The following is a 20,724-nucleotide window of genomic DNA, read 5'->3' on the forward strand; positions in this document are numbered from 1 at the left end:
TCTTAGTCTTAAATTATCCTGAGACCAAACCTATACTTCTACAATCTCCAATGAGAGAAAAACATCTCTCAGTGTCCATCTTGTCAGTTCATCACAGAAATATATGGTCCATTGTGAGGATACACCATTCTTCTACACTCTAACAAATACAAACTGATTATACATGTCTTTCTTAACAGACAGCCAATTTATCCAAGGCATTAACCTGGCACACGTGAAAATAGTATTCTTACTGGATCTCATAAAGTCCTTTACAATCTCAGAAAGTTCAAACTCCTTTGCAATTAAGGGCATGCTAGCTGCTTGTTGTACTTTAATGTTTACTTTGAGCTTCATGAATCAACACACAAAGATCTCACTGGACACCTACTTATGAGTACCTCGCTATTTAAAAATGTTCTTTTCTATTCCTCCACCTCACATCTTCTCACCTTATACTCCACCTGACCCTTCTTGCCCATTTTGTTAACACATCAGCATATCTCTTTACAGGGTCTTTGCATAGTCATTGGATCTCTTTTTTTTTAAACCAAGCTTTGTAGCATCAGCACATTTGGCTATTTTACATCACCTTTTCATCTGTTATGAATATAAACTGTGAATTCCAGAGATGCCAACTATTGTGTTTATGTTTGGTACTGCCAGTAAACACCAGCAAAATGTAGCCTACAATGACGACCAGTCCAGAGATTTTCATTCTCCCAGTCCATCTTCTTCTAAATACTAGTGTTATGTTTGTTTTATCCCAAACTGCTGGGGATATTTAAGAAATTTTGAAAATTGAAGATCTTGAAATATAAACCTAACCATTCCTTTATGTTTTGAAGCCAATTATTTTTAAAGCCTTGTGATGGATATTCACTTTCCTGGGCCAGGAGGTCTTTTCTTTTTTGCCAAGCTTAGCTTTCCAATAGTAGCTGTGAACTTCTAGAAATCAAAGAGCTGTTTTTGAGTAAGTTAAACTTCCAACTAATATTCTTTGTTCAGCTTCTTGTTGTAAATGGGAGCTAGTCTTCAGTTCTTAATGTAAATGCCAATCAATAATCAGTTTGAATATTCTACATTTACTGTGTCTTAAGTCAGACAGAATATTTATTTAATATTCAAAGTTATTTAGTTTAAAAAGGATCTTTGTCTTCAACAAAATTAATTTTCAGTTGATGCATTCAGAGAGTCAGTGAAAACAGACTCTTCAGCTTTATTTGTCCATGCCAACTAAGATGCCCATCTAAACTAGTCAGTTTGCTGGTCTTGATTAAAGAAATAATTTTTCTTTTGTTATGTTGAACTGTTTCATCTGCTACTGTAACTTTACATTCTTTCCAAAAATTTGTTCAAACACTTTCCATCGTATTGGACAATTTCATACACCCTTGCTATAAAGTTCAAAGTCAGAACTGGCAAAAATCTGGGAACAGGCCATCTATAAAGAATATTTCATTCTAATGTGCAGATACCATGGCTTTGACACCACTCAACCCAAAGCCTGATATCTATGATTGTAATCAACTGTGATAGAACTGACAAAAAGGCTTGGCAAGTAATGTAATAATGAAAACTGATATGGCAAAGTGATAACACAACAGTGAAATTTAACTCCAACTGGCTCAGCAATTTCCCCAGTCAACACTTCCTAGAATGATTAAAGATTCAGCAACAACCAAACGAAGTACCTCACCAGAAAGGAAAACACACTCCAAAATATGATTACTGCTTCAACTACGTGAAAAACATTACACAATTTCAGTAATTTATGTTCTAAAACTGTACAGAAAATCCTAGTATCACTCATACCAACAGGGCTAACATTTTGAATCAACAAGGCACTAAGCCATAACAGGAAGAACAGTTTTCTGGTATTCTCTTATCAAATAGATTCTATTGAATAAGCAAAAATAATACATAAGGAACTGAGATGATGAACTAGCATATACAAAAATGCACATTTTCACTGAAAATTTTAGTCTTAATAATATTTGTGATGTTAAATGAGAAATACAACCATTCTCTCACATCTACCTGATGATACAAAGAAAACATACTGCAACCTTCTTTGGAGATAGTTAAGATTACTTTGTGTTTTGCAGAGAACAATGAATTCAGTGTGTGGAATACAGTCATGTCAAAATTAGAAAAACATATGATGAAATGTTCAGGTATCAGAAAACTCTTTGAGAGTACAAAATCATTCAGCCAAGAGGATCTGTAAAGCAGAATTTCGGATATTTCTCAATCATTCACACCAGAACAGATATCTGATGAAGAAAAAGTCAGTTTTAGCTACAGTGCTTCAACAGTGTATTGACACTAATGGACTTGGAACATGCCTTTCTTACCTAACAGACAATTTTCCGTGTATATGCAACTACATCACATGGATCTCTGACGATTAACTTTTGCAAGAATTCTCCACCATCTGTTATAAATTTTGCAGATGAGTCATATTAATTTGATCACTTCTACCATTAAAAATACAGCTGACAAATGGATACATTTAGGTAAAAAAAAATTTGAAAAAAAATGGGGTGGAAAGCAAAACTCAAGGGGTGATCCAGCACGATAATATTATTGGCTACTACCAGAAGGTGGAGGAGAATACTGGCAGAGATGATGACAGAGCAGAAATGGCTGGATTCTCTGAGAATAATTCACGAGGCGCAGGATAGATATGTCCCACAGAAGTTGTTCTCAAATGGCAAGAGTAGGTAACCCTGGCTGACAAGGGAAGTTAAGGGCTGCATAAAAGCCAAGGAAAGGGCAAAAAAGGCAACAGAAATGAGTGAAACGGATGATTAGGAAGCTTTTAAAATCCAACAAAAGGCAACTAAAAATATTATAAGAAGGGAAAAGAGGAAATATGAGGGCAAATTAGCCAATAATATAAAGCAGGATACAAAAGATTTTCAGTTATATAGAGAGAGTAAAAGGGAGGTGAGAGTTGACATTGGACCACTGGAAAATGATGCTGGTGAAGCAGTAATGGGGGACAAAGAAATGTCTGATGAACTTAATGGGTACTTTCCATCTGCCTTCACTGTGGAAGACACTAGGAGTATGCCAGAGACTGTGAGTGTCAGGGAGCCATTTCTATTACAGTACAAAGGAAAAAGTGCTAGATAATCTCAAAGGTCTTAAGGTAGATAAGTCACCTGGGCCAAATGGACTACATCCCAGGGTCCTGAGGTCCTGGGAGAGATAACGGATCCATTGTTTATGATCTTTCAAGAATCACTTGATTCTCACATGGTCCTGGACGATTGAAAAATTGCACATGTCACAAGTGGGACATGGGAGGAAGGCAAAAGAAAGGAAATTATAGGCCAGTTAGCCTAACTTCAGTGGTTAGGAAAGTGTTAAGAGTCCATTATTAAGGACAATGGTTCAAGGTACTTGGAGACTAATTTTAAAATAAGTCAAAGTCAACATGGTTTCTGCAAAGGGAGATCTTGCCTGACAAATCTGTTGGAATTCTTTGAGGAAGTAATAAGCAGGGTGGACAAAGGAGGCAATGGATGTCATTTACTTGGGTTTTCAGAAGGCATTTGATAAGGTGCCACACCTAGGACTGCTTAACAAGATAAAATCCCATGGTGTTACAGGAAATATACTGGCATGGATAGAGGAATGGCTGACAGGCAGAAGGCAGCGAGTGAGAACAAAAGGGGCCTTTTTTGGTTGGTTGCCAGTGACAAGCGGTGTTCCTCAGAGGTCAAGATTGGGACCATTCCTTTTCACATTGTTTCTCAATGATTTAGATAGTGGAATTGATGGATTGGTGGCAAATTTTGCAGATGATACAAAGATAGGTGGGAGGGGGAGGAAGTGCAGCATTTAGGCAAACTGGAAGAACGGACAAAGAAGAGCCAGATGGAATACAGTCTTGGTAAATGTATGATAATGCATTTTGGTAAAAGGAACAATAGTGTGTACTATTATCTAAATGGGGTGAAAATTTAAACATCAGAGGTGCAAAGACACCTCGTGCAAGAACTCCCCGAAGGTTAATTCACGGGTTGAGTCCGTGGTAAAGAAAGCAAATGGAATGTTGGCATTTATTTCAAAGGGAATAGAATATAAAAGCAAAGAGGTAATGCTGAAGCTTTATAAGACACTAGTCAGGCTGCACTTGGAGTATTGTCAACCATTTTGGGCCCCTTATTTCAGAAAGGATGTACTGTCATTGGAGAGAGTCCAGTGGAGGTTCATGAGGATGATTCCAGGAATGAAGGGGTTAACATATGAGGAGCATTTGGAAGCTTTGGACCTGTACACACTGGAATTTAGAAGAATGTGTGGGGATTTCATTGAAATGAATGTTGAAAGGACTAGATAAGATGGATGTGCAGAGGATGTTTCCTCAGGTAGGGATATCCAGTACTAGACGACACAGCCTCAAAACTGAGGGGCAACCTTTTAGAACAGAAGTAAGGAGGAATTTTTTTTTTTATCCAAAGAGTGGTGCACCTGTGGAATGCTCTGCCACAGACTGTGGTGCAGGGCAAGTCCGTGGGTATAGTCTAAGCAGAAGCTGATAGATTCCTGATTTGTCAGGGCATCAAGGGATATGGTGAGAGGGCAAGTGTATAGGGTTGAATGGGATCCAAATCAGCCACGTCGAAATGGTGAAGCAGAGTTGATAGGCTGAATGGTCTAATTCTACTCCTATGTCTTACAGTCTAAAATTACAGATTAGACTTTGAGGGCTTAAAAAGAAGCAACAACAATTTAGAAATCTGCACTAAATACTATTCTAAGTCATGACTAAAACAATCTATGACCATCAGAAATGTTTTCCCTTTCCAAAACTCACAGGGAAAATAGCCGTGCACTTATTACTTGCACTATGTAGTCAAAATTTTTTGCATTAAGCATTTGCAAATGCAACATTATACCTCAGGTCATTTGTTTCTACAAAGCCAAACCCAACATCATGAAATGCAGTGATGCTTCACCATCAGGCAAGCTCAATGCCTTTTATGCCTGCTTTGAAAGTGAAAATGTAACTACAGCTGTGAGGGTCCATGCTGCTCCAGAAGACCCTATGGATCTGTTTTGGAGGCTGATGTCAGACTATCTATCAGGAGGGTGAACCCCTGCAAGGCAGAAGGCCCCAATGGAGCACCTCTTAAGGTTCTGAAAACTTGTGCCAACCAATTGGCAGGTGTATTTTCAATCTCAGAAGTTCCCACCTGCTGCAAAAGGGCACCAATTATACCAGTGCCCAAGAGGAGTAGTGTGAGCTGCCTTAATGACTATCACCCAGTAGCACTCAAATCTATGGTGATGAAATGCTTTGAGGTTGGTCATGGCTAGAATCAACTTTTGCCTCGGCAAGGAGCTGGACCCACCGCAATTTGCCTGTCGCCACAATAGGTCTACAACTGGCGCAATCTCAATGGCTCTTCGCACAGCCTTAGATAACCTGGACAATACAAAGACCTTTGTCAGAACGCTGTTCATTGACTATAGCTCAGGGTTTAACACCACCATTCCTACAGTCTTGATCGAAAAGCTCCAGAACCTGGGACTCAGTACCTGCCTCTGCAATTGGAACTTTGACTTCCTTACCTGAAGATTCCAGTCTGTGTGGATTGGTAATAATGATCAGTATCCAAAACATATTCAAGGAGTGGAGCCACAGAAAGGCAGCGCCTATTATTAAGGTCCCCTGTCTCTCAGGACACGTCCTTTTCTCACTGTTACTGTCAGGAAGGTGGTACAGAATCCTGAAGGCACACACTCAGCAATTCATTGAAAGTTTCTTACCCTCTGTGCTCTGTTTTCTAAATGGACATTGAACCCATGAACACTTTTTGTTTTACTATTTCTGATTTTTGTACTATTTTTAATTTAACTATTTAATATACATTTACTTATTATAATTTGGTTATTTTTATTTTTCTATATTTATCATGTATTGCATTGTCTGCTGCTGCTAAGTTAGCAAATTTCACAAAATATGTTGGTGTTATTAAACATGATTCTGATTATAAAGCTTAGATATACATAATTATTTTTGAATTCAGCTGCCTGCTGAATTTGAACAAACAAAATACATTACATTCAACACATACAAAATACTGGAGGAGCTCAGCAGGTCACGCAGCAACTATAGAGGGAAATGAACAGTCGATGTTTTGGGCCAAGACCCTTTATCAGGACTGAAGCAGAAAGTACTTTAGGTCAATGCTTCAGTTCATTCTTAATCCTTTCAATGTGCGTTAACCTTACAGCTGTCAAAATTTCTATGAATATAATGTGATTTACAGGAAGATGTCATTTCCTGCTTGGCATTGCTGCCTGCCACACCTCCAACAGAGCCCTTAAGTCAGCTGCAGGGTCATCAGCCAGGGACCACCGCTCATTGATGTTTCGCTCTCTTAGCTTAGTACATCTCCTGGTGGCGGAACAGTGCCAGGGATATCTCCCTGTCACCCCTTGCAGTTTCCATTGGGGTTATAGTCCCCCAGGGTCTGACCTTCTTCCTCAGCCAAAGCCCTTTTCTGCCTCTTTAGCAGCCCTCCATTAAATTCCAATATAATCAAAAATTACTCAATTCATTAATTCTTCCTTGCATTAAACTAAGAATTATAATCATGTTGCATTCATACTGATACCAAAGTACTACCATAATTATTTTATGCAATGTCCTGAACATTCACAAATAAAAAAAAATGCACAAATAGAGTTTCAAATCTCTGCTCATTCTTGCTGTAGAAAAAAAAACCTGTTGGAGTCAAACAAAAAAGATTATTAACATTTACCTTTAACTGTGCAAGTTTCATTTGGAGGGACAACCAGCACTCGATCTCCAGTCTGAACATATCCTGCTTCAATTTTACCTGCAACATTGAATCCTGATCCTTGATCTGCAAAATGCAAGTAATTGAATGTCGTTAACCAAATAAATTTAAAGTAGTTTTGCTCATGCAATTTTTTGCTGCTTATTCTACCAAATTCTCTAGCCACTGTAATTTTTTAGATAGTAGTATTCAACATTGTTCCCTGGATTGGTCTTCCTATTTCAAAAGAAATCCCTTATACCAAATGTGTTGCATGAGTTTGCAGTAGAGCAGAGATACTCTGAAACAAAGGGGATAACTTCACTCAACTTCACTTGAATGAAATGTTCACACAATCTATAGACTTACTTTCAAGGACTCTTCATCTCATGTTTTTGATATTTATTGTTTATTTATTATTATTTTTTCTGTATGTGTTCGTACAGATCGCTGTCCTGCGCACACTGGTTGAACACCCAAGTTAACGTGATCTTTCACCGATTCCAGTATGGTTATTATTCTATTATATTACTATATTTTGATAGTATCCTTTTATATGAAATTTTATTAAATGCTTTTTTGGATATCCAAATGCACTACCATCTAACTGGTTCTCATTTATCCTGCATTACATTCTTATACATCTCAAGAAGTGAGACAACTAATGTTTGTCCTTATCAGTTATCAAATAAAGACCAACAAAAGATCTGTTTGACTGTGTTATCATTTTCCAAATATCTTGCAATTACTTCCTTAATGATGCATTCAAGCATTTTCCAAGTGACTGATTTCAGTCATTTAGAAGCTAACAAGCCTCAAGATTTCCTACATTGTTTCCTGCCTTTGTTAAAAGTCTGCAGCTTTCCAATATACTAAAGCCTTTTAAGGAACTTTGGAAGATGAAAAAGAAAGATAACCACAGTTTCTGCAGTGATGTACTTTAAGACCCAAGGTTTTAGGCCGTCAGATCCAGCTACGTTAGCCTTTAACTCCCATAGTTTGCTCAGCCTTTATTCGATTAAAGTGTTTTCTTTCATTAAAGAAAGGTGTATAATATTTGTTCAAGATCTCTACATTTCCTGTTTTCCCTTCATATTTGGAGAACAATATTTATCTTAACTATTTTTTTTCCTTTCTCTATGAGATCTTAATGCTTTTTATTAAACATTTCTTGCTATCTAAATCTATTTTTCCTCCTTTATTATGCTTTATTCATCCTATTCTTGCTTACCATTAACCTTCATAGCACTGTACGCTTTTGTTTTCCATTGATATCTAAAGAGATTCAGAAGTAGATAAATGAGAAGGCTACATATGGAAAGTGTGAAGTTGGAAATAACAGCCAGAATGAGACTGTTTACAAAAGATTTTAAAGAGAAGCAAAAATTAAAATTAGAAAGAGAATATGTGAGAAAAGCAACAGACACAAAATGCTGGGGAAACTCAGCAGGTCAAGCAGCACCTACAGGAAAAGGTCCTGAATGTGGGTCTCATCCCAAAACATTGATCATTCATTCATTTCCATAGATGCTGGCTAGCCTGCTGAGCTCCTCCAATATTTTGTGTGTGTTACTTTGGATTTCCAGCATCTGCAGAATTGCTCATGCATGTGAGAAAAGAGTGGCTGCAGGATTAAAATGCGTTCTATGGATATATGCACGGACATGGTGTAAAGGTGGTATATGGAGTAACTGGACCCATCGAAGGCAAAATGAGAACTTGTGTATGGATGCTGAGGGCAGTGTATTAAATGAGTACTTTGCATTAGCCTTCATCGCAAGAAAAAAATGGGCTTTCAAAATAATATTAAGTAAAAAGACTGAGACTCTGAATACATTATAATGAAAAGATCCAATGAAACTTTTATGTAGATGAGTTGCATTACCAGAAGGAATGCATCTAAGAAGTTGAGGGAAGTATGTGAAGAAATCACAAGACCACTGCCAATATTCCTCGGATGCAGGATGGTGCAAATGAACTGGTGAGCAGCAAAAGTTACGCCCTTGTTGAAAAAGCCCTGTGATCACAGGTCAGTCAGCTCAACCTTGGAGGCTGGAAAGGTTTTGGAAATATTGATCCCGGACAAGATTAGTCGTCGTTAGAAGAAAATAGATAAACTAAGTCAGCATAATGTGTTAAGAGCAAATCATTCTTAATGAAAATATATATTTTTAAAAATGAGATAATACATAGAATTGATAGAATAATGCAGTTCATGTGATGTGCATGGGCTTCCAAAAGGCTTCTGATGAGATGCCACATATCAGCTTATCAGCAGCGCTGAGATGCGTAATATAAAAGATACTCTGAGAGCAAAAATACAGAATTGACTTAGTTACACACCAAAGAGGGCTATAGTGAATGAACTTTTACAGAAAAAAAAGAAAGGTGAAGGTGCAGGCAAGACTTGGCAGTACTGTAAACTGCAAGCAGGATAAGATAGATTGCAGGAGGACATAAACACACCGATGGAATGGACAGACGTATAACAGATGCAGGAGAACATGAAGTAATGTGAAGTGATTTATTTTACTAATTAGAACAAGGAGTCAGTAGAACAAAAATAGAACAATATTAGAAGCAGGTACAGGAGGAAGAGAGACCTGGGGAATGTGAGGAAAAATCACTGAAGTCAGCAGTAAGATTGAGAATTGTGGCCTTTATCAATAGAAGAAAAGAACATAAAAACAGAGAAATGATGAATCTTCATAAAACACTGGCCTTGTGGCAACAGGAGTACTGTGTTCAAATCTAGTTGCCAGTTTAACGAAAGGCAAGAGAGTCTAAAAGGATTATGATAATAATGGGGGGGGGGTGCTATCACAATCTCTAATCTGCAAAAATGAGAGATACTGGGTGAAGAAGCTGGCTAAAGGGAAGACTGAGGAGATATTTGACAGATGTATACAAAATGAGGGACCTGAACTTTGTGGATAGAGGGAGTTCCCTTTGGTGGAGGAATCAAGAACAATAACAGCTGTTAAATAAAGAAAATTATGAGTGACAAGTTGAAGTTTTTCATATAGTATCTGATTGGAATATTCAAAGCACTGCTTGTAATGGGCAGAATGACAGCCCTCAGCATGTAACCATTCTGCAGATTTGACATTGTAATTTCCTTTGTTAAGATACATTCTTGTCATAGTCTATTTTTCAATTAATTACACCCTTGTTGGGAATAGTAGAGTACATGATTATGGAAGGCACTGCTTACTTACTATCCATCTTACCAACTACTTTAGCTATCTATGCCTTAACGTGTTTGTAAAAGCCTTTGTTAAAACTGAAGTTACAAAAGATCCAGGTTTCTTATTCTGAAAAAGAATGATTGCTCTGCTTCAAAGGATCCTTTAACATGAGAACATTAACCAACTGAGACAATAATGAAGAAACATGCAAATATGCATCTTTTTACATTGCTCTGTCAACACCATTTGCTGAATAAACTGGTACAAGGCCAAAAGATACCAAGGAGATCAGTCAATCATTGTTTTTTTTTAAAACATACCTTTAAAAACATCTGACACACACAATCTAAATGGTTTTTCCACTGGTCTTTGAGGTGATTTAAAAGAATCTGAAAGAAAATGCAGAAATGAATTTACTCCTCTAAAAAAAATTATGCTTATCCAAATAATTGTATTATAATTAAATGAGATGGATGAATAAATGAAATCATAGTTTCATATAATGCTGACCAATCTGCTCTAACAGGCAAGGTCCATTGTACCAGGCTCTGAGTTCTGCAACTTGACTTCTAGCAGTTAAATTCTCGCCAGTCAAACCAGCTGTAGGAATGTAAGCAACATCAGAATCCTGACAGATACAAAAGTACAGACATTATTTATTAAGTATTTGAACTCTCAAGCTTTTTTTCATTGCTCATTATTAAAGATTATCTTTACAAAGAACACTGTTATTTAATAAATGTAGCTTATTTAAACAATGTTCTAATTAACTATTCTTAAAGATGAAAAAATTGAAATATTTAAATTTATTAACATATTTAAAGATATGTTGTAATATTATATAACACTAATTCTATTTTATTGAACATTTAAAAAAATCAAATTTATTATAATTGGTAATAGTAAAAGCAAGGGTAGAATCTGCTGTGACTTTCTTTTTTCTGTGGGAAATTCAAGAAAATAAACTATCCCTAGAAACATGCTATAAAATAAGAGTGAAATATGGGTATCAATACCAAGACAAACAGTTATTGCTCATCACAAATTGCAAAGAATGGGTGGGTTATTGTAGTCTGAGAGGTAAACGTATATCAATGGCACTGTGTGGTAAGGGGCTCCAAGAATTGCAAGCCCCATATCATGTTGGATCAAAGATTGTAATGAGTTCTGGAGTAGAATTGTCCTGGCAAAAGCTAAATTTGAAATCAGTGAGCAAGTTATTCTTGAATAATTGCCACTTAATCACAATGCAGGTGACACTTATTCTTAAAATCCTTTTCCGATGATTGACAATGAACTGATTAGGTGGCAGGCAGTCATAATGGTTTATGGACAGGAGATTACCAGGGAGATGTCAGTGTTCGAACTAATCTGGGATGGCCTTATCTAAAGAAACAGCTAGTTCTGGTATACAGGTGGGACGTCAGCTGGTCTCATTTTTCATGCTATGTTTTGTATTCTTGATTCACAGTGTAAATACATTTGCTAATTGTTTATTTATTTATTCGTCACATGCTTTGTTTTGCATGCCACCCAGACAGATTGTTCTAAAAATAGTGAGGTAGTGCAAAGGGAAAAACAGTAACAAACAGCAGAATACAGTATTACAGTAAGGACAGTGATTTGGTATAAGGCATAGTGAAGTAAGCTGAAAGATCAAGAGTTCAACAGGTCCATTCAAGAGTCTTATAACAGTCGGATAGAAGCTATTAGTACATGTTTACAAGCTTTTCAATCTTCTGCCCAATGGAAAGGGGAAAAGGGAGAATGACCCAGGTAGAAGGGTTCTTTGATTATGTTGGGTCTTTTCCCAAGACAGAGGGAATCAGCAGTTGGGGAGGCTTTAGACTGGGCTGTCTTCATAACTCTGTAATTTCTTGAGTCTTGAGTAGAGCAGTTGCCATGTTAAGCTGTGATGCAACTGAACAGGAAGTGCAAATGGCTAAATACTGGCTTCTGCAGCAGTGAAGAAGCTCAAAAGAATAAGATGGACCCAAGAGTCATTAAAATTTAAGGTTTAAAGGACAATCATTTAGTCGTCCTGTCAATAACAGCTGAAAAAGGCCTATGTAACTTAATTCATCTTCTCAGATCTTGGTCTGTCACTTAGTGTAAGAGCACAGTCAAGAATGGATCCAACTACTTTTAAACTACATGACTACTTCCACACCAATACCCCTTCAGGCAGTGTGCAGACCGTGACTGAATACATTAATGAAGCCACTTCATCTCATTACCTTCCCCATTATTCATGGCTCAGTAACAGGAAGGAAAAACTTTAGTTATAAATGCTCATTGAAGGCTACACTTCTCCTGCAGCATGTAGGCCAGAAATTTCCAATGTTAGAGTGTTTACTGTTTCTCTTACCACAACTGCTGGGCCTACTCAATAATGGCATTTTGTGCTTTTGTTTCAAGTTCACAAGATCTAAATTCTTTGCCTCAGTTCCTCTTAAAACATAAATATAGCTCCATGCTCACTAATATGTCAACTTATTTTTCCTTCGTCTGATTCTACTCTTGACATGTACTACTACACTGCTCAGAAAGTAAGGTAACTTCTATGCCAGGTCATGATTGTTAGAAACATAGAAAACCTACAGTACAATACAGGCCCTTCGGCCCACAAAGCTGTGCTGAACATTTCCTTACTTTAGAAATTACCTGGTGTTGCCCATAGCCCTCTATTTCTCTAAAGCTCCATGTATCTATACAGCAGCCTCTTAAAAGACCCTATCATTTCTGCCTCCACCACCGTCACCAGCAGTCCATTCCACACACTCCCCACTCTTTGCATAAAAAACTTACCCCTGACATCTCCTCTGTACCTACTCGTCAGCACCTTAAACCTGAGTCCTCTCATGCTAGCCATTTCAGCCCTGGGAAAAAGCCTGACTATCCACACAATCAATGCCTCTCATCATCTTATACACCTCTATCAGGTCACTTTTCATCCTCCATCGCTCCAAGGAGAAAAGCTTGAGTTTGCTCACCTATTCTCACAAGACATGCCCCTCAATCCAGACAACATCCTTGTAAATCTCCTCTGCACCCTTTCTATGGTTTCCACATCCTTCCCGTAGTGAGGCAACCAGAACTGAGCACAGTACTCCAAGTGGGGTTTGACCAGGGTACTATATAGCTGCAACATTACCTCTCTGCTCCTAAACTCAATCCCACAATTGATGAAGGCCAATGCACCATATGCCTTCTTAATCACAGAGTCAACCTGCATAGCAGCTTTGAGTGTACTATGGACTCGGACCCCAAGATCCCTCTGATCCTCCACACTGCCAAGAGTCTTACCATTAATACTATATTCTGCCATTATATTTGACCTACCAAAATGAACCACCTCACACTTAACTGGGTTGAACTCCATCTGCCACTTCTCAGCTCAGTTTTGCATCCTATCAATGTCCCACTGTAACCTCTGACGGCCCTCCATACTATCCATAACACCCCCAAACTTTGTGTCATCAGCAAACTTACAAGCCCATCCCTCTACTTCTTCATCCAGGTCACTTATAAGAATCATGAAGAGTAGGTTACTTGTCACATATTAAGGATTGTATCTTCTCTTTGTAGACCAAACTTGAGACTATACAAGGATGGTGCAGTGGTCACTGTGATGAATTCAATCACAGATGGGTGCATTAACAGGGAGACTGGTACAATCAGGACAACCCAAACTTTTTTTCACTGGTCCTCACCCACCATCCCACCAGCCTCTGCATCCAGTACATAATTCCCTGTAGCTTCTGCCATCTTCCAACAGGATCCCACCGCCAAGTACATCTGTCCCTCCCCTCACTTTCCGATTTCCACAGGACCACTCTCTACGCAACTCCCTTGTCTATTTGTCCCTCTCCACTGACCCCCCCCCCCCCCCCCGGTACTTATCCTTACAAGTGGAACAAGTGCCACACCCACCCCTACACCTCCTATCTCATTAAATTCAGAGCCCCAAACAGTCCTTTCAGGTGGGACGACACTTCACCTGTCAGTACGTTGGGTCATCTACTGTGGGTCATCCCAGTGTGGCCTTCTGCATACTGGTGGAACCAGATGTAGATTGGAAGCCCGCTTCACCCCATCCGTCACAAAAAGCAGGTTCTCCTGGTGGCCATCCATTTCTACATATCAGTCCGTGGCCTTCTCTACTGCTGTGAAGAGGCCACACTCAGGCTGGAGGAGCAACACCTTACATTCCATCTGGGTAGCCTCCAACCAGATGACACAGATAGTGATTTCTTGAACGTCCGGTAACTGTCCTCCTGTTCCCCTTCACCATTCCCTATTCCTGCTTCTCCCTCTCACCTGAACTCCTTACCTCCTTCTGGTGCTCCTCCCCCTTCCCTTTCTTCCAGGGTCTTCTGTCCTCTCCTATCAGATTCCCACTTTGCCAGTCCTTTATCTCTTTCACCAACCAACTTCCCAGTGCTTTGCTTCACCCCTCCCCCTTTTCCAGCTTCGCTATCACTTGCCATCTTGTACTTCTTCCTCCCCTCCCCCCACTTTCTTATTCTAATTTTCTCCCCCTTCCTTTCCAGTTCTGGTGAAGGGTCTCAGCCCAAAACATCAAATGTTTACTCTTTTCCTTTGATGCTGCCTGGCCTGCTGAGTTCCTCCAGCATTTTGTGTTACTTTACGGATTCTCTCCCAGTATACAGTAAACACTCTCCCTTCCCACTCATTTATGTTTGAAAAAATAAAGTCTTTTCTGAGTTACATTTGGATTTTTCTAATTGTGTATTCCCTCCATTTTCACTTTAATGCTGAATTTTTTTTATTACTTTTCAGATATAACTCAAACAGAAGAAATTTTGCGGTATATTACCAACTTGTTCAGTGCTATATCTAACAAACTGAGTTGTAGTACAACAGATAAGTTGAATACAGTAATCTCATTGCTTACTTTGAAACCTGCTTGTTTCAAGAAGTGCCCAAGTTTGATAGAAATCTCTTTAAATCTTTCAGGTTGCCATTTCACCTGCAAAATCAACCAAGAATTGTCACAGTTGGGCATGTAACCATTTTCTCATGAGGTACAGGAAACTGTGGTATAAACCAATCTGAGATAATGTGCTAGACATCGACTCATTAGGTTTACCTGATCCATCTTGTTAACAGCAACAGCCAACTGTGTTACACCAAGAGAGCGAACAAGCAATGCATGTTCTCTTGTCTGCCCACCAGCCTCAAATCCAGCCTCAAATTCTCCACGACTTGCATCTACAACTAGGATTGCAACATCAGCCTGGAAATATGAAGCAAACAGAAACTTCAAAACTCTGCAAAATTCACAAGATAATTTCATTTCCAAGTTTTAATAACATAATAACAGAATTTTATGAAAAATCAACTTGACTTTTAATTTTGTTTCATTGATTTATTGCCTTTAAATATGGTTTCAATTTTGCAGTAATTAGTTATTACAAAAGGCATAGAAAATAATGGCCGGTTTAGATTTAGTGTTGCTCTAGCTAAAGAAATCAAGTGTATCATTGTCAGCTTGTATCATCTTATACAAAGGAAGTGAATCTTAAGAAGAGTAAAGGAATATAATGAGCCCTAAATATGTTGCATCTGGCCAAAGGCACCCTCATGGCATGACACTAGATCCACACTCAAACTTCCAAAAGCAATAGACATAGCATTTGGACTTATTTGTAAAGCTAATACAGTACTGTAACACCCTGGTTAAGATTTTTACTGCTATGTTGAAGGTATTTCATTTTAGTGGTTCTGTAAGAGCAGTCTGTTCTGCTTTCTGTTTGTCTGGGTTTGAGCTAAGATAAGGATTGTGCTGTCAGCCAATCAGGATAGTGGAATTGGGACAGGTTCTGGAGAATGCTGGGTTGAAGGTCTTTGTTTGCCGGAGTTGGAAGACGACAGCAGAAAAGATGGCTGAGGATGCCATTCCTGTTGCACAAGATGCATTGTGCAGATGAATGGCTTCAAGAAGGAAGAACCAATGCACCTGAGGGAGCCTCATTTGTTCCAGATGGATTTTGAGTGACGTTCAGAAGGTGGTGTGTGCTTTCACGCAGACTGAGGGTCCAACGCACAAGTGACAGACAAGCTCAAGATAAACTCCAACTTAAGTGTACATTTGACTGTTTAAGAGTAATGGGGCCTTTTTTGTTTTTTTTCTTTCTTTCAGTTAATAACTGCTTGCTTGAATTACCATTCATAAACATACTTCTTTTTAATTGCATGCAGCGTATGATCTGTTACTTCTTGCCCACGGCAGTAAATTGCACAGCTTTCACACAAACCAGGGTTTGGGTGGGAGACATCATAACCTCATGGATTTGGCAGGACCAAAGTTGTTTTCACCTTAGATGTTTGAAGCCAGAGAAAGGTGGGTTTATCACCTCAGAATTCAGTGACTGTTAGTGAGAATTTTGCACAGTACTGTGGTGATTTTATGTATTACACTGTACTGCCAAAAAAAAACAAATTTTATGACATTTGTGAGTGATGATAAACTTGATTCTCATATAAGTCACCAGTTGGACAGAGTGGAAAGGAGGAAGGGAGAGGGGAATTACAGTTGGGAAAAGGGGAAGGGAGCAGGAAGTACCAGAGAGATATTCTGCAATGATCATTAAACCAATAGTTTTGTATTAAATGACCTTGCTTGGTATCTCAGGGCTGGTTGTGTCTGCATTGTGCCACACCGTGTCCCTGGCACTCTTTATCTGCAATTTGTCCCACACTCCTCCCAGGCACTCCACCCTTGCCATTCCCAACATCCTTTGCTTCTGCTAGATTTACAAACTCATTCTCCAAATACTCATTGACAAATACAGTACTATGCTTAGGTACCCCAGCTATAGAAATGTGCCCAAGACAGTAATGTAGCTTTCCATACTGATATAACATTATAAAAGAGGCTTTGAAAAAGGAATGGAAGCAAAATAAAAATATTGTAAGGGATCACTGTTCCTTTCACCTGTGTGGTGCATCTGGCTGCATTTTTTGCTCTTTCTTTAGCATTTGTTGTTTTCGAGGTTGAGTTGCTAGCTTGATGCTCAACCCAGCATGTATGGAAAGTGTGCAAAGGAGCCAGCTGGATTTGAACACGGGACCATTTGCCTCGAAGTCTGGTGCTGATGCCACTACACCACCAGCCAGCATTGTAAGGGATAAAAGCAGTTAGTATCAGATATTCCTTTCCGTTTAAACATAACAGAAATTGAAATTCAAATTATTTAGAGCTGGCAACAGGAAATTGCTTCACAGAAGAGTGCAGCACAGGAACAGGCTCCTTAGCGCATGATGCCTGGGCCAATTAAACTAATCCCATTGATCTGCATGGCCTCCATTCCAAACATGCTCACTGACACACCTGTCCAAATGCCTATTAAACATCACTATTATATCTGCATCTCCATCTCCTCTTACATGACATTCCAAAAATGAAGTTTATTTACTATATGTTTAGTGATGTACATAAATTTGTAGTTCTTACATATTGCTTAACAAGTTTAGTGTGAAGAGTACACCTCAAATGAATTCTGGCAGTATTTCAGGCACAGGTTGAGGAAACTGAACAGAAATTGGGAGTCAGTAATTAAAGCTGCGAAAAGCACAAATATGGATAAAACTAAACTGAAATATAATTATACTGAATCAATCTGAGTAGCAAAGGAAGAGAAGAAATGAGCTGGACAATTTTAGGAGAAAACGTATTCACTCTTCATCAAAGATTCAAACACTGCGTTGTAGCACAAGAGAAAAACTTGTGGAATTAAATTTGACAAACAAAACCTTAGCATGGGAAATTATTAGATGAAAAATGGAATAAACTTCATTCTAGTTGTAGCTAGAATCAAACATAAAATTCTCATATTTCAAATATTGTTTATTAAAAAATCAGGCTGACATTTTGAATTGTTGACCTCATTTCAACTTTTCAAAAATCTGCTTAAGTTTAAATATAAATTCAAAGACTGGTAGCTGCCAGAAATGTAACCACAAAGATATTTTTGCTTACCTGTGCAGCACCTGTAATCATATTTGGAATGAAGTCTTTGTGACCTGGTGCATCCATTAATGTGATCACTTTTGTCTTAGTTTCAAACTTTGTCACTCCTACATCCATTGTTACACCTCTAAAAGCATGGGAAAAGTCAATTTTTAAACAATGATGAAAGGCTCCATAATGCATCGTTTAAAAATACCAGTTTTATCTAGTGCTAAGGTGCAAATGTCTACAGGGGAAGGAACTCTATTCTCACACAATCTTAATTATTTGTAGATATAGAAACAGAAAAACATAGAAACCCACAGCACAATTCAGGCCCTTTGGCCCACAAAGCTGTGCCGAACATGTCCTTACCTGAGAACTACCTAGGCTTACCCATAGCCCTCTATTTTTCTAAGCTCCATGTACCTATCCAGGAGTCTCTTAAAAGACCCTATCATTTCCTATCAAGACCCTACCACTGGCGCTGGCAGCCCATTCCACACACTCACCACTCTGCATAAAAAATTTACCCGACATCTCCTCTATATTTACTTCCAAGCGCCTTAAAACTATGCCCTCTCGTGCTAGCCTTTTCAGCCCTAGGAAAAAGCATCTGACTATCCACACAATCAATGTCACTCCTTATCTTGTACACCGCTATCAGGAATACAAATGGTAGTAAATGATAGTGCATTTACGAGTCTGTAGAACAAAGCCATCTGCAAATACATATTCACAATTCCTTGTACGTGGCGTCACAGGTAGATAGGGTCAGAAAGTGAGGTTTTGACACACTGGCCTTAATAAATCAAAGTACTGAGTACAGGGGTGGGATGATATGTTAAAGTTGTATGAGATGTCTGCAAGGCCTAAGTTGGAGTATTGCGTGCAGTTTTGGTCACATACCTACATGAAAGATGGAAATATGGGTGGAAGAGTACAGAGAAATATTACAAGGATGTTGCTGCATCTTGAGGGCCTGAGTTATAGAGAAAGGTTGGATTGGTTAAGAATTTATTCCCTGGATTATGGGAGATTTGATAGAGGTATAAAAAAATTATGAGGAATATAGACAATGCAAATGCAAGCAGCCTTTTTCCACTGAAATTGGATGAGACTAGAACTAGAGGTCACAGATTAAAGACGAAGGTGAAATATTTAAGGGGAATCTGAGGGGGAGCTTCTTCAGTCATAGAGAGTGGCGCGAACGTGAAATGAACTGCACTTAAAGTGGTGAATGCAGATTCGAATGCAACACTCAAGAGACATTTGGATAGGCACATAGATGGGAGGGGTATGCAGGGCTACGGTCCAGCTGCAGGTTGATGGGACTAAACAAAATTAACAGTTTGGCATGCACTAAATCAGACTGAAGGGCCTGTTTCAGTGTTTTATGACTCTATGATGCTTAGCTTTTCCACTATGTGCACAACGGATGGCACAGTTACAGACAGTAGTTTGCATATGGAATATAGATTTTCACACCCATAGATACATATGAGAGAAATTTTTTACCTTTCCCTTTCTTCACCTGTTTCGTCCAGAACCCAAGCAAAGGCAAATGAGGCTTTTCCTGCTTTTTTTGATTCTTGTTCATATTTGTGCATGACACGTTTGTTTACATTGCCCAGAAGAAAGAGTACATGGCCCATTAAAGTACTTTTGCCTGCATCTACATGGCCTGTCATAAAACAATTATACTTGAATTAATACATACATTTTTCAATAAATTAAATATTTAATACTACTGAAAGTAACTTACTGTATTCACATTTTGTCAGCTAAATGAAAATGAAAGAGGGAGCAACTTGTAGGTGTCAAATTTTGGAGGTAATATTCATCCATGAAAGGGCATCCATTTTTGACTTCTAATCTAGTCATGTACCAATTGTTATGTATTCATTCATACCAACTCAGACCTGTTAATATATCATAAATCTGGGATCAAACATACTTTTTATTGTCTCGGTGGTTTAAATTACACCACTTGGAATATAATTCTTAATTTTGCTCTGTACAGTATTGCAGAGATGGAGATCATTGACTTATTGATATTTTGTAGAAGACTAGCTTGGCTTCATTTCTCTCAGTGAAATATGAAGAACTGAGATCTACAGAATCCTATCTATCCTACTGTTGAGAAGACTGGGCTAAACAATTCATTTCAGTATCAAATTTGATTGCATTAAAAGATTATCCTTGAAGATCCCTTCAAAATTAGTAAATGCAAATCTCTGCTTCAATAAAAGATAAAATGAGTGAGCAATATATAATTACTAGAAACACAACCACTACAAACAATGTGATGTGTTGTACACAGGGATATTTTTCTGAAATGTAATATGTGAAAGGAAGAGATACAAAAATAGTACCTGAAACCATAAGTTTCATTTGAATCAGAGTTTCCATTACTAGCAATGCAAACTACTATTTAAGTAATAACAAATGCAACTTTCTTCAAATATCTGTAAAAATGACAAAACAATACATATAATGAACATTTCAGCCATAGAAAATCCCATTTTTAATTTTTCTATGGTAATGTATTTATTTGAAAACTCCAATGTATTTTTTTAAAATAACTATTGCTGTTTACTTTTCACTGTCAATAAAGGAGAAGTAGGAGGACCTGGAAGGAACACCTTACAGCTGTGACAAATTTGCATTTAATGTGTTTCTTTTTAAATTGAGTTTTTTATCTTCATTTTTTTGTGCTGTATTGGATCCAGAATAATAATTATTTCAGAAATGACATTAAACAATATTGAATCTTGAA

The 20,724-nt window shown here is 38.2% G+C and overlaps 1 protein-coding gene across 4 annotated transcripts in view; it reads right to left on the minus strand.

The window, feature by feature from the left end:
* The window catches only part of hbs1l (HBS1-like translational GTPase), a 157,085-nt gene that overhangs the window by 26,500 nt on the left and 109,861 nt on the right, over nucleotides 1-20,724 (minus strand). For all 4 annotated transcript variants that reach the window (XM_059982482.1, XM_059982480.1, XM_059982484.1 and 1 more), the window contains 7 exons: nucleotides 19,464-19,629; nucleotides 17,976-18,093; nucleotides 15,084-15,230; nucleotides 14,889-14,963; nucleotides 10,481-10,598; nucleotides 10,291-10,359; nucleotides 6,765-6,869 (listed from right to left, as the gene is read on the minus strand). In XM_059982482.1, the coding sequence (XP_059838465.1) occupies nucleotides 6,765-6,869; nucleotides 10,291-10,359; nucleotides 10,481-10,598; nucleotides 14,889-14,963; nucleotides 15,084-15,230; nucleotides 17,976-18,093; nucleotides 19,464-19,629 (798 nt within the window). The remainder of the gene's footprint in view (nucleotides 1-6,764; nucleotides 6,870-10,290; nucleotides 10,360-10,480; nucleotides 10,599-14,888; nucleotides 14,964-15,083; nucleotides 15,231-17,975; nucleotides 18,094-19,463; nucleotides 19,630-20,724) is intronic.

The sequence above is a fragment of the Hypanus sabinus genome, chromosome 10 (genome assembly GCF_030144855.1).
Source record: "Hypanus sabinus isolate sHypSab1 chromosome 10, sHypSab1.hap1, whole genome shotgun sequence".
NCBI lineage: Eukaryota > Metazoa > Chordata > Chondrichthyes > Myliobatiformes > Dasyatidae > Hypanus > Hypanus sabinus.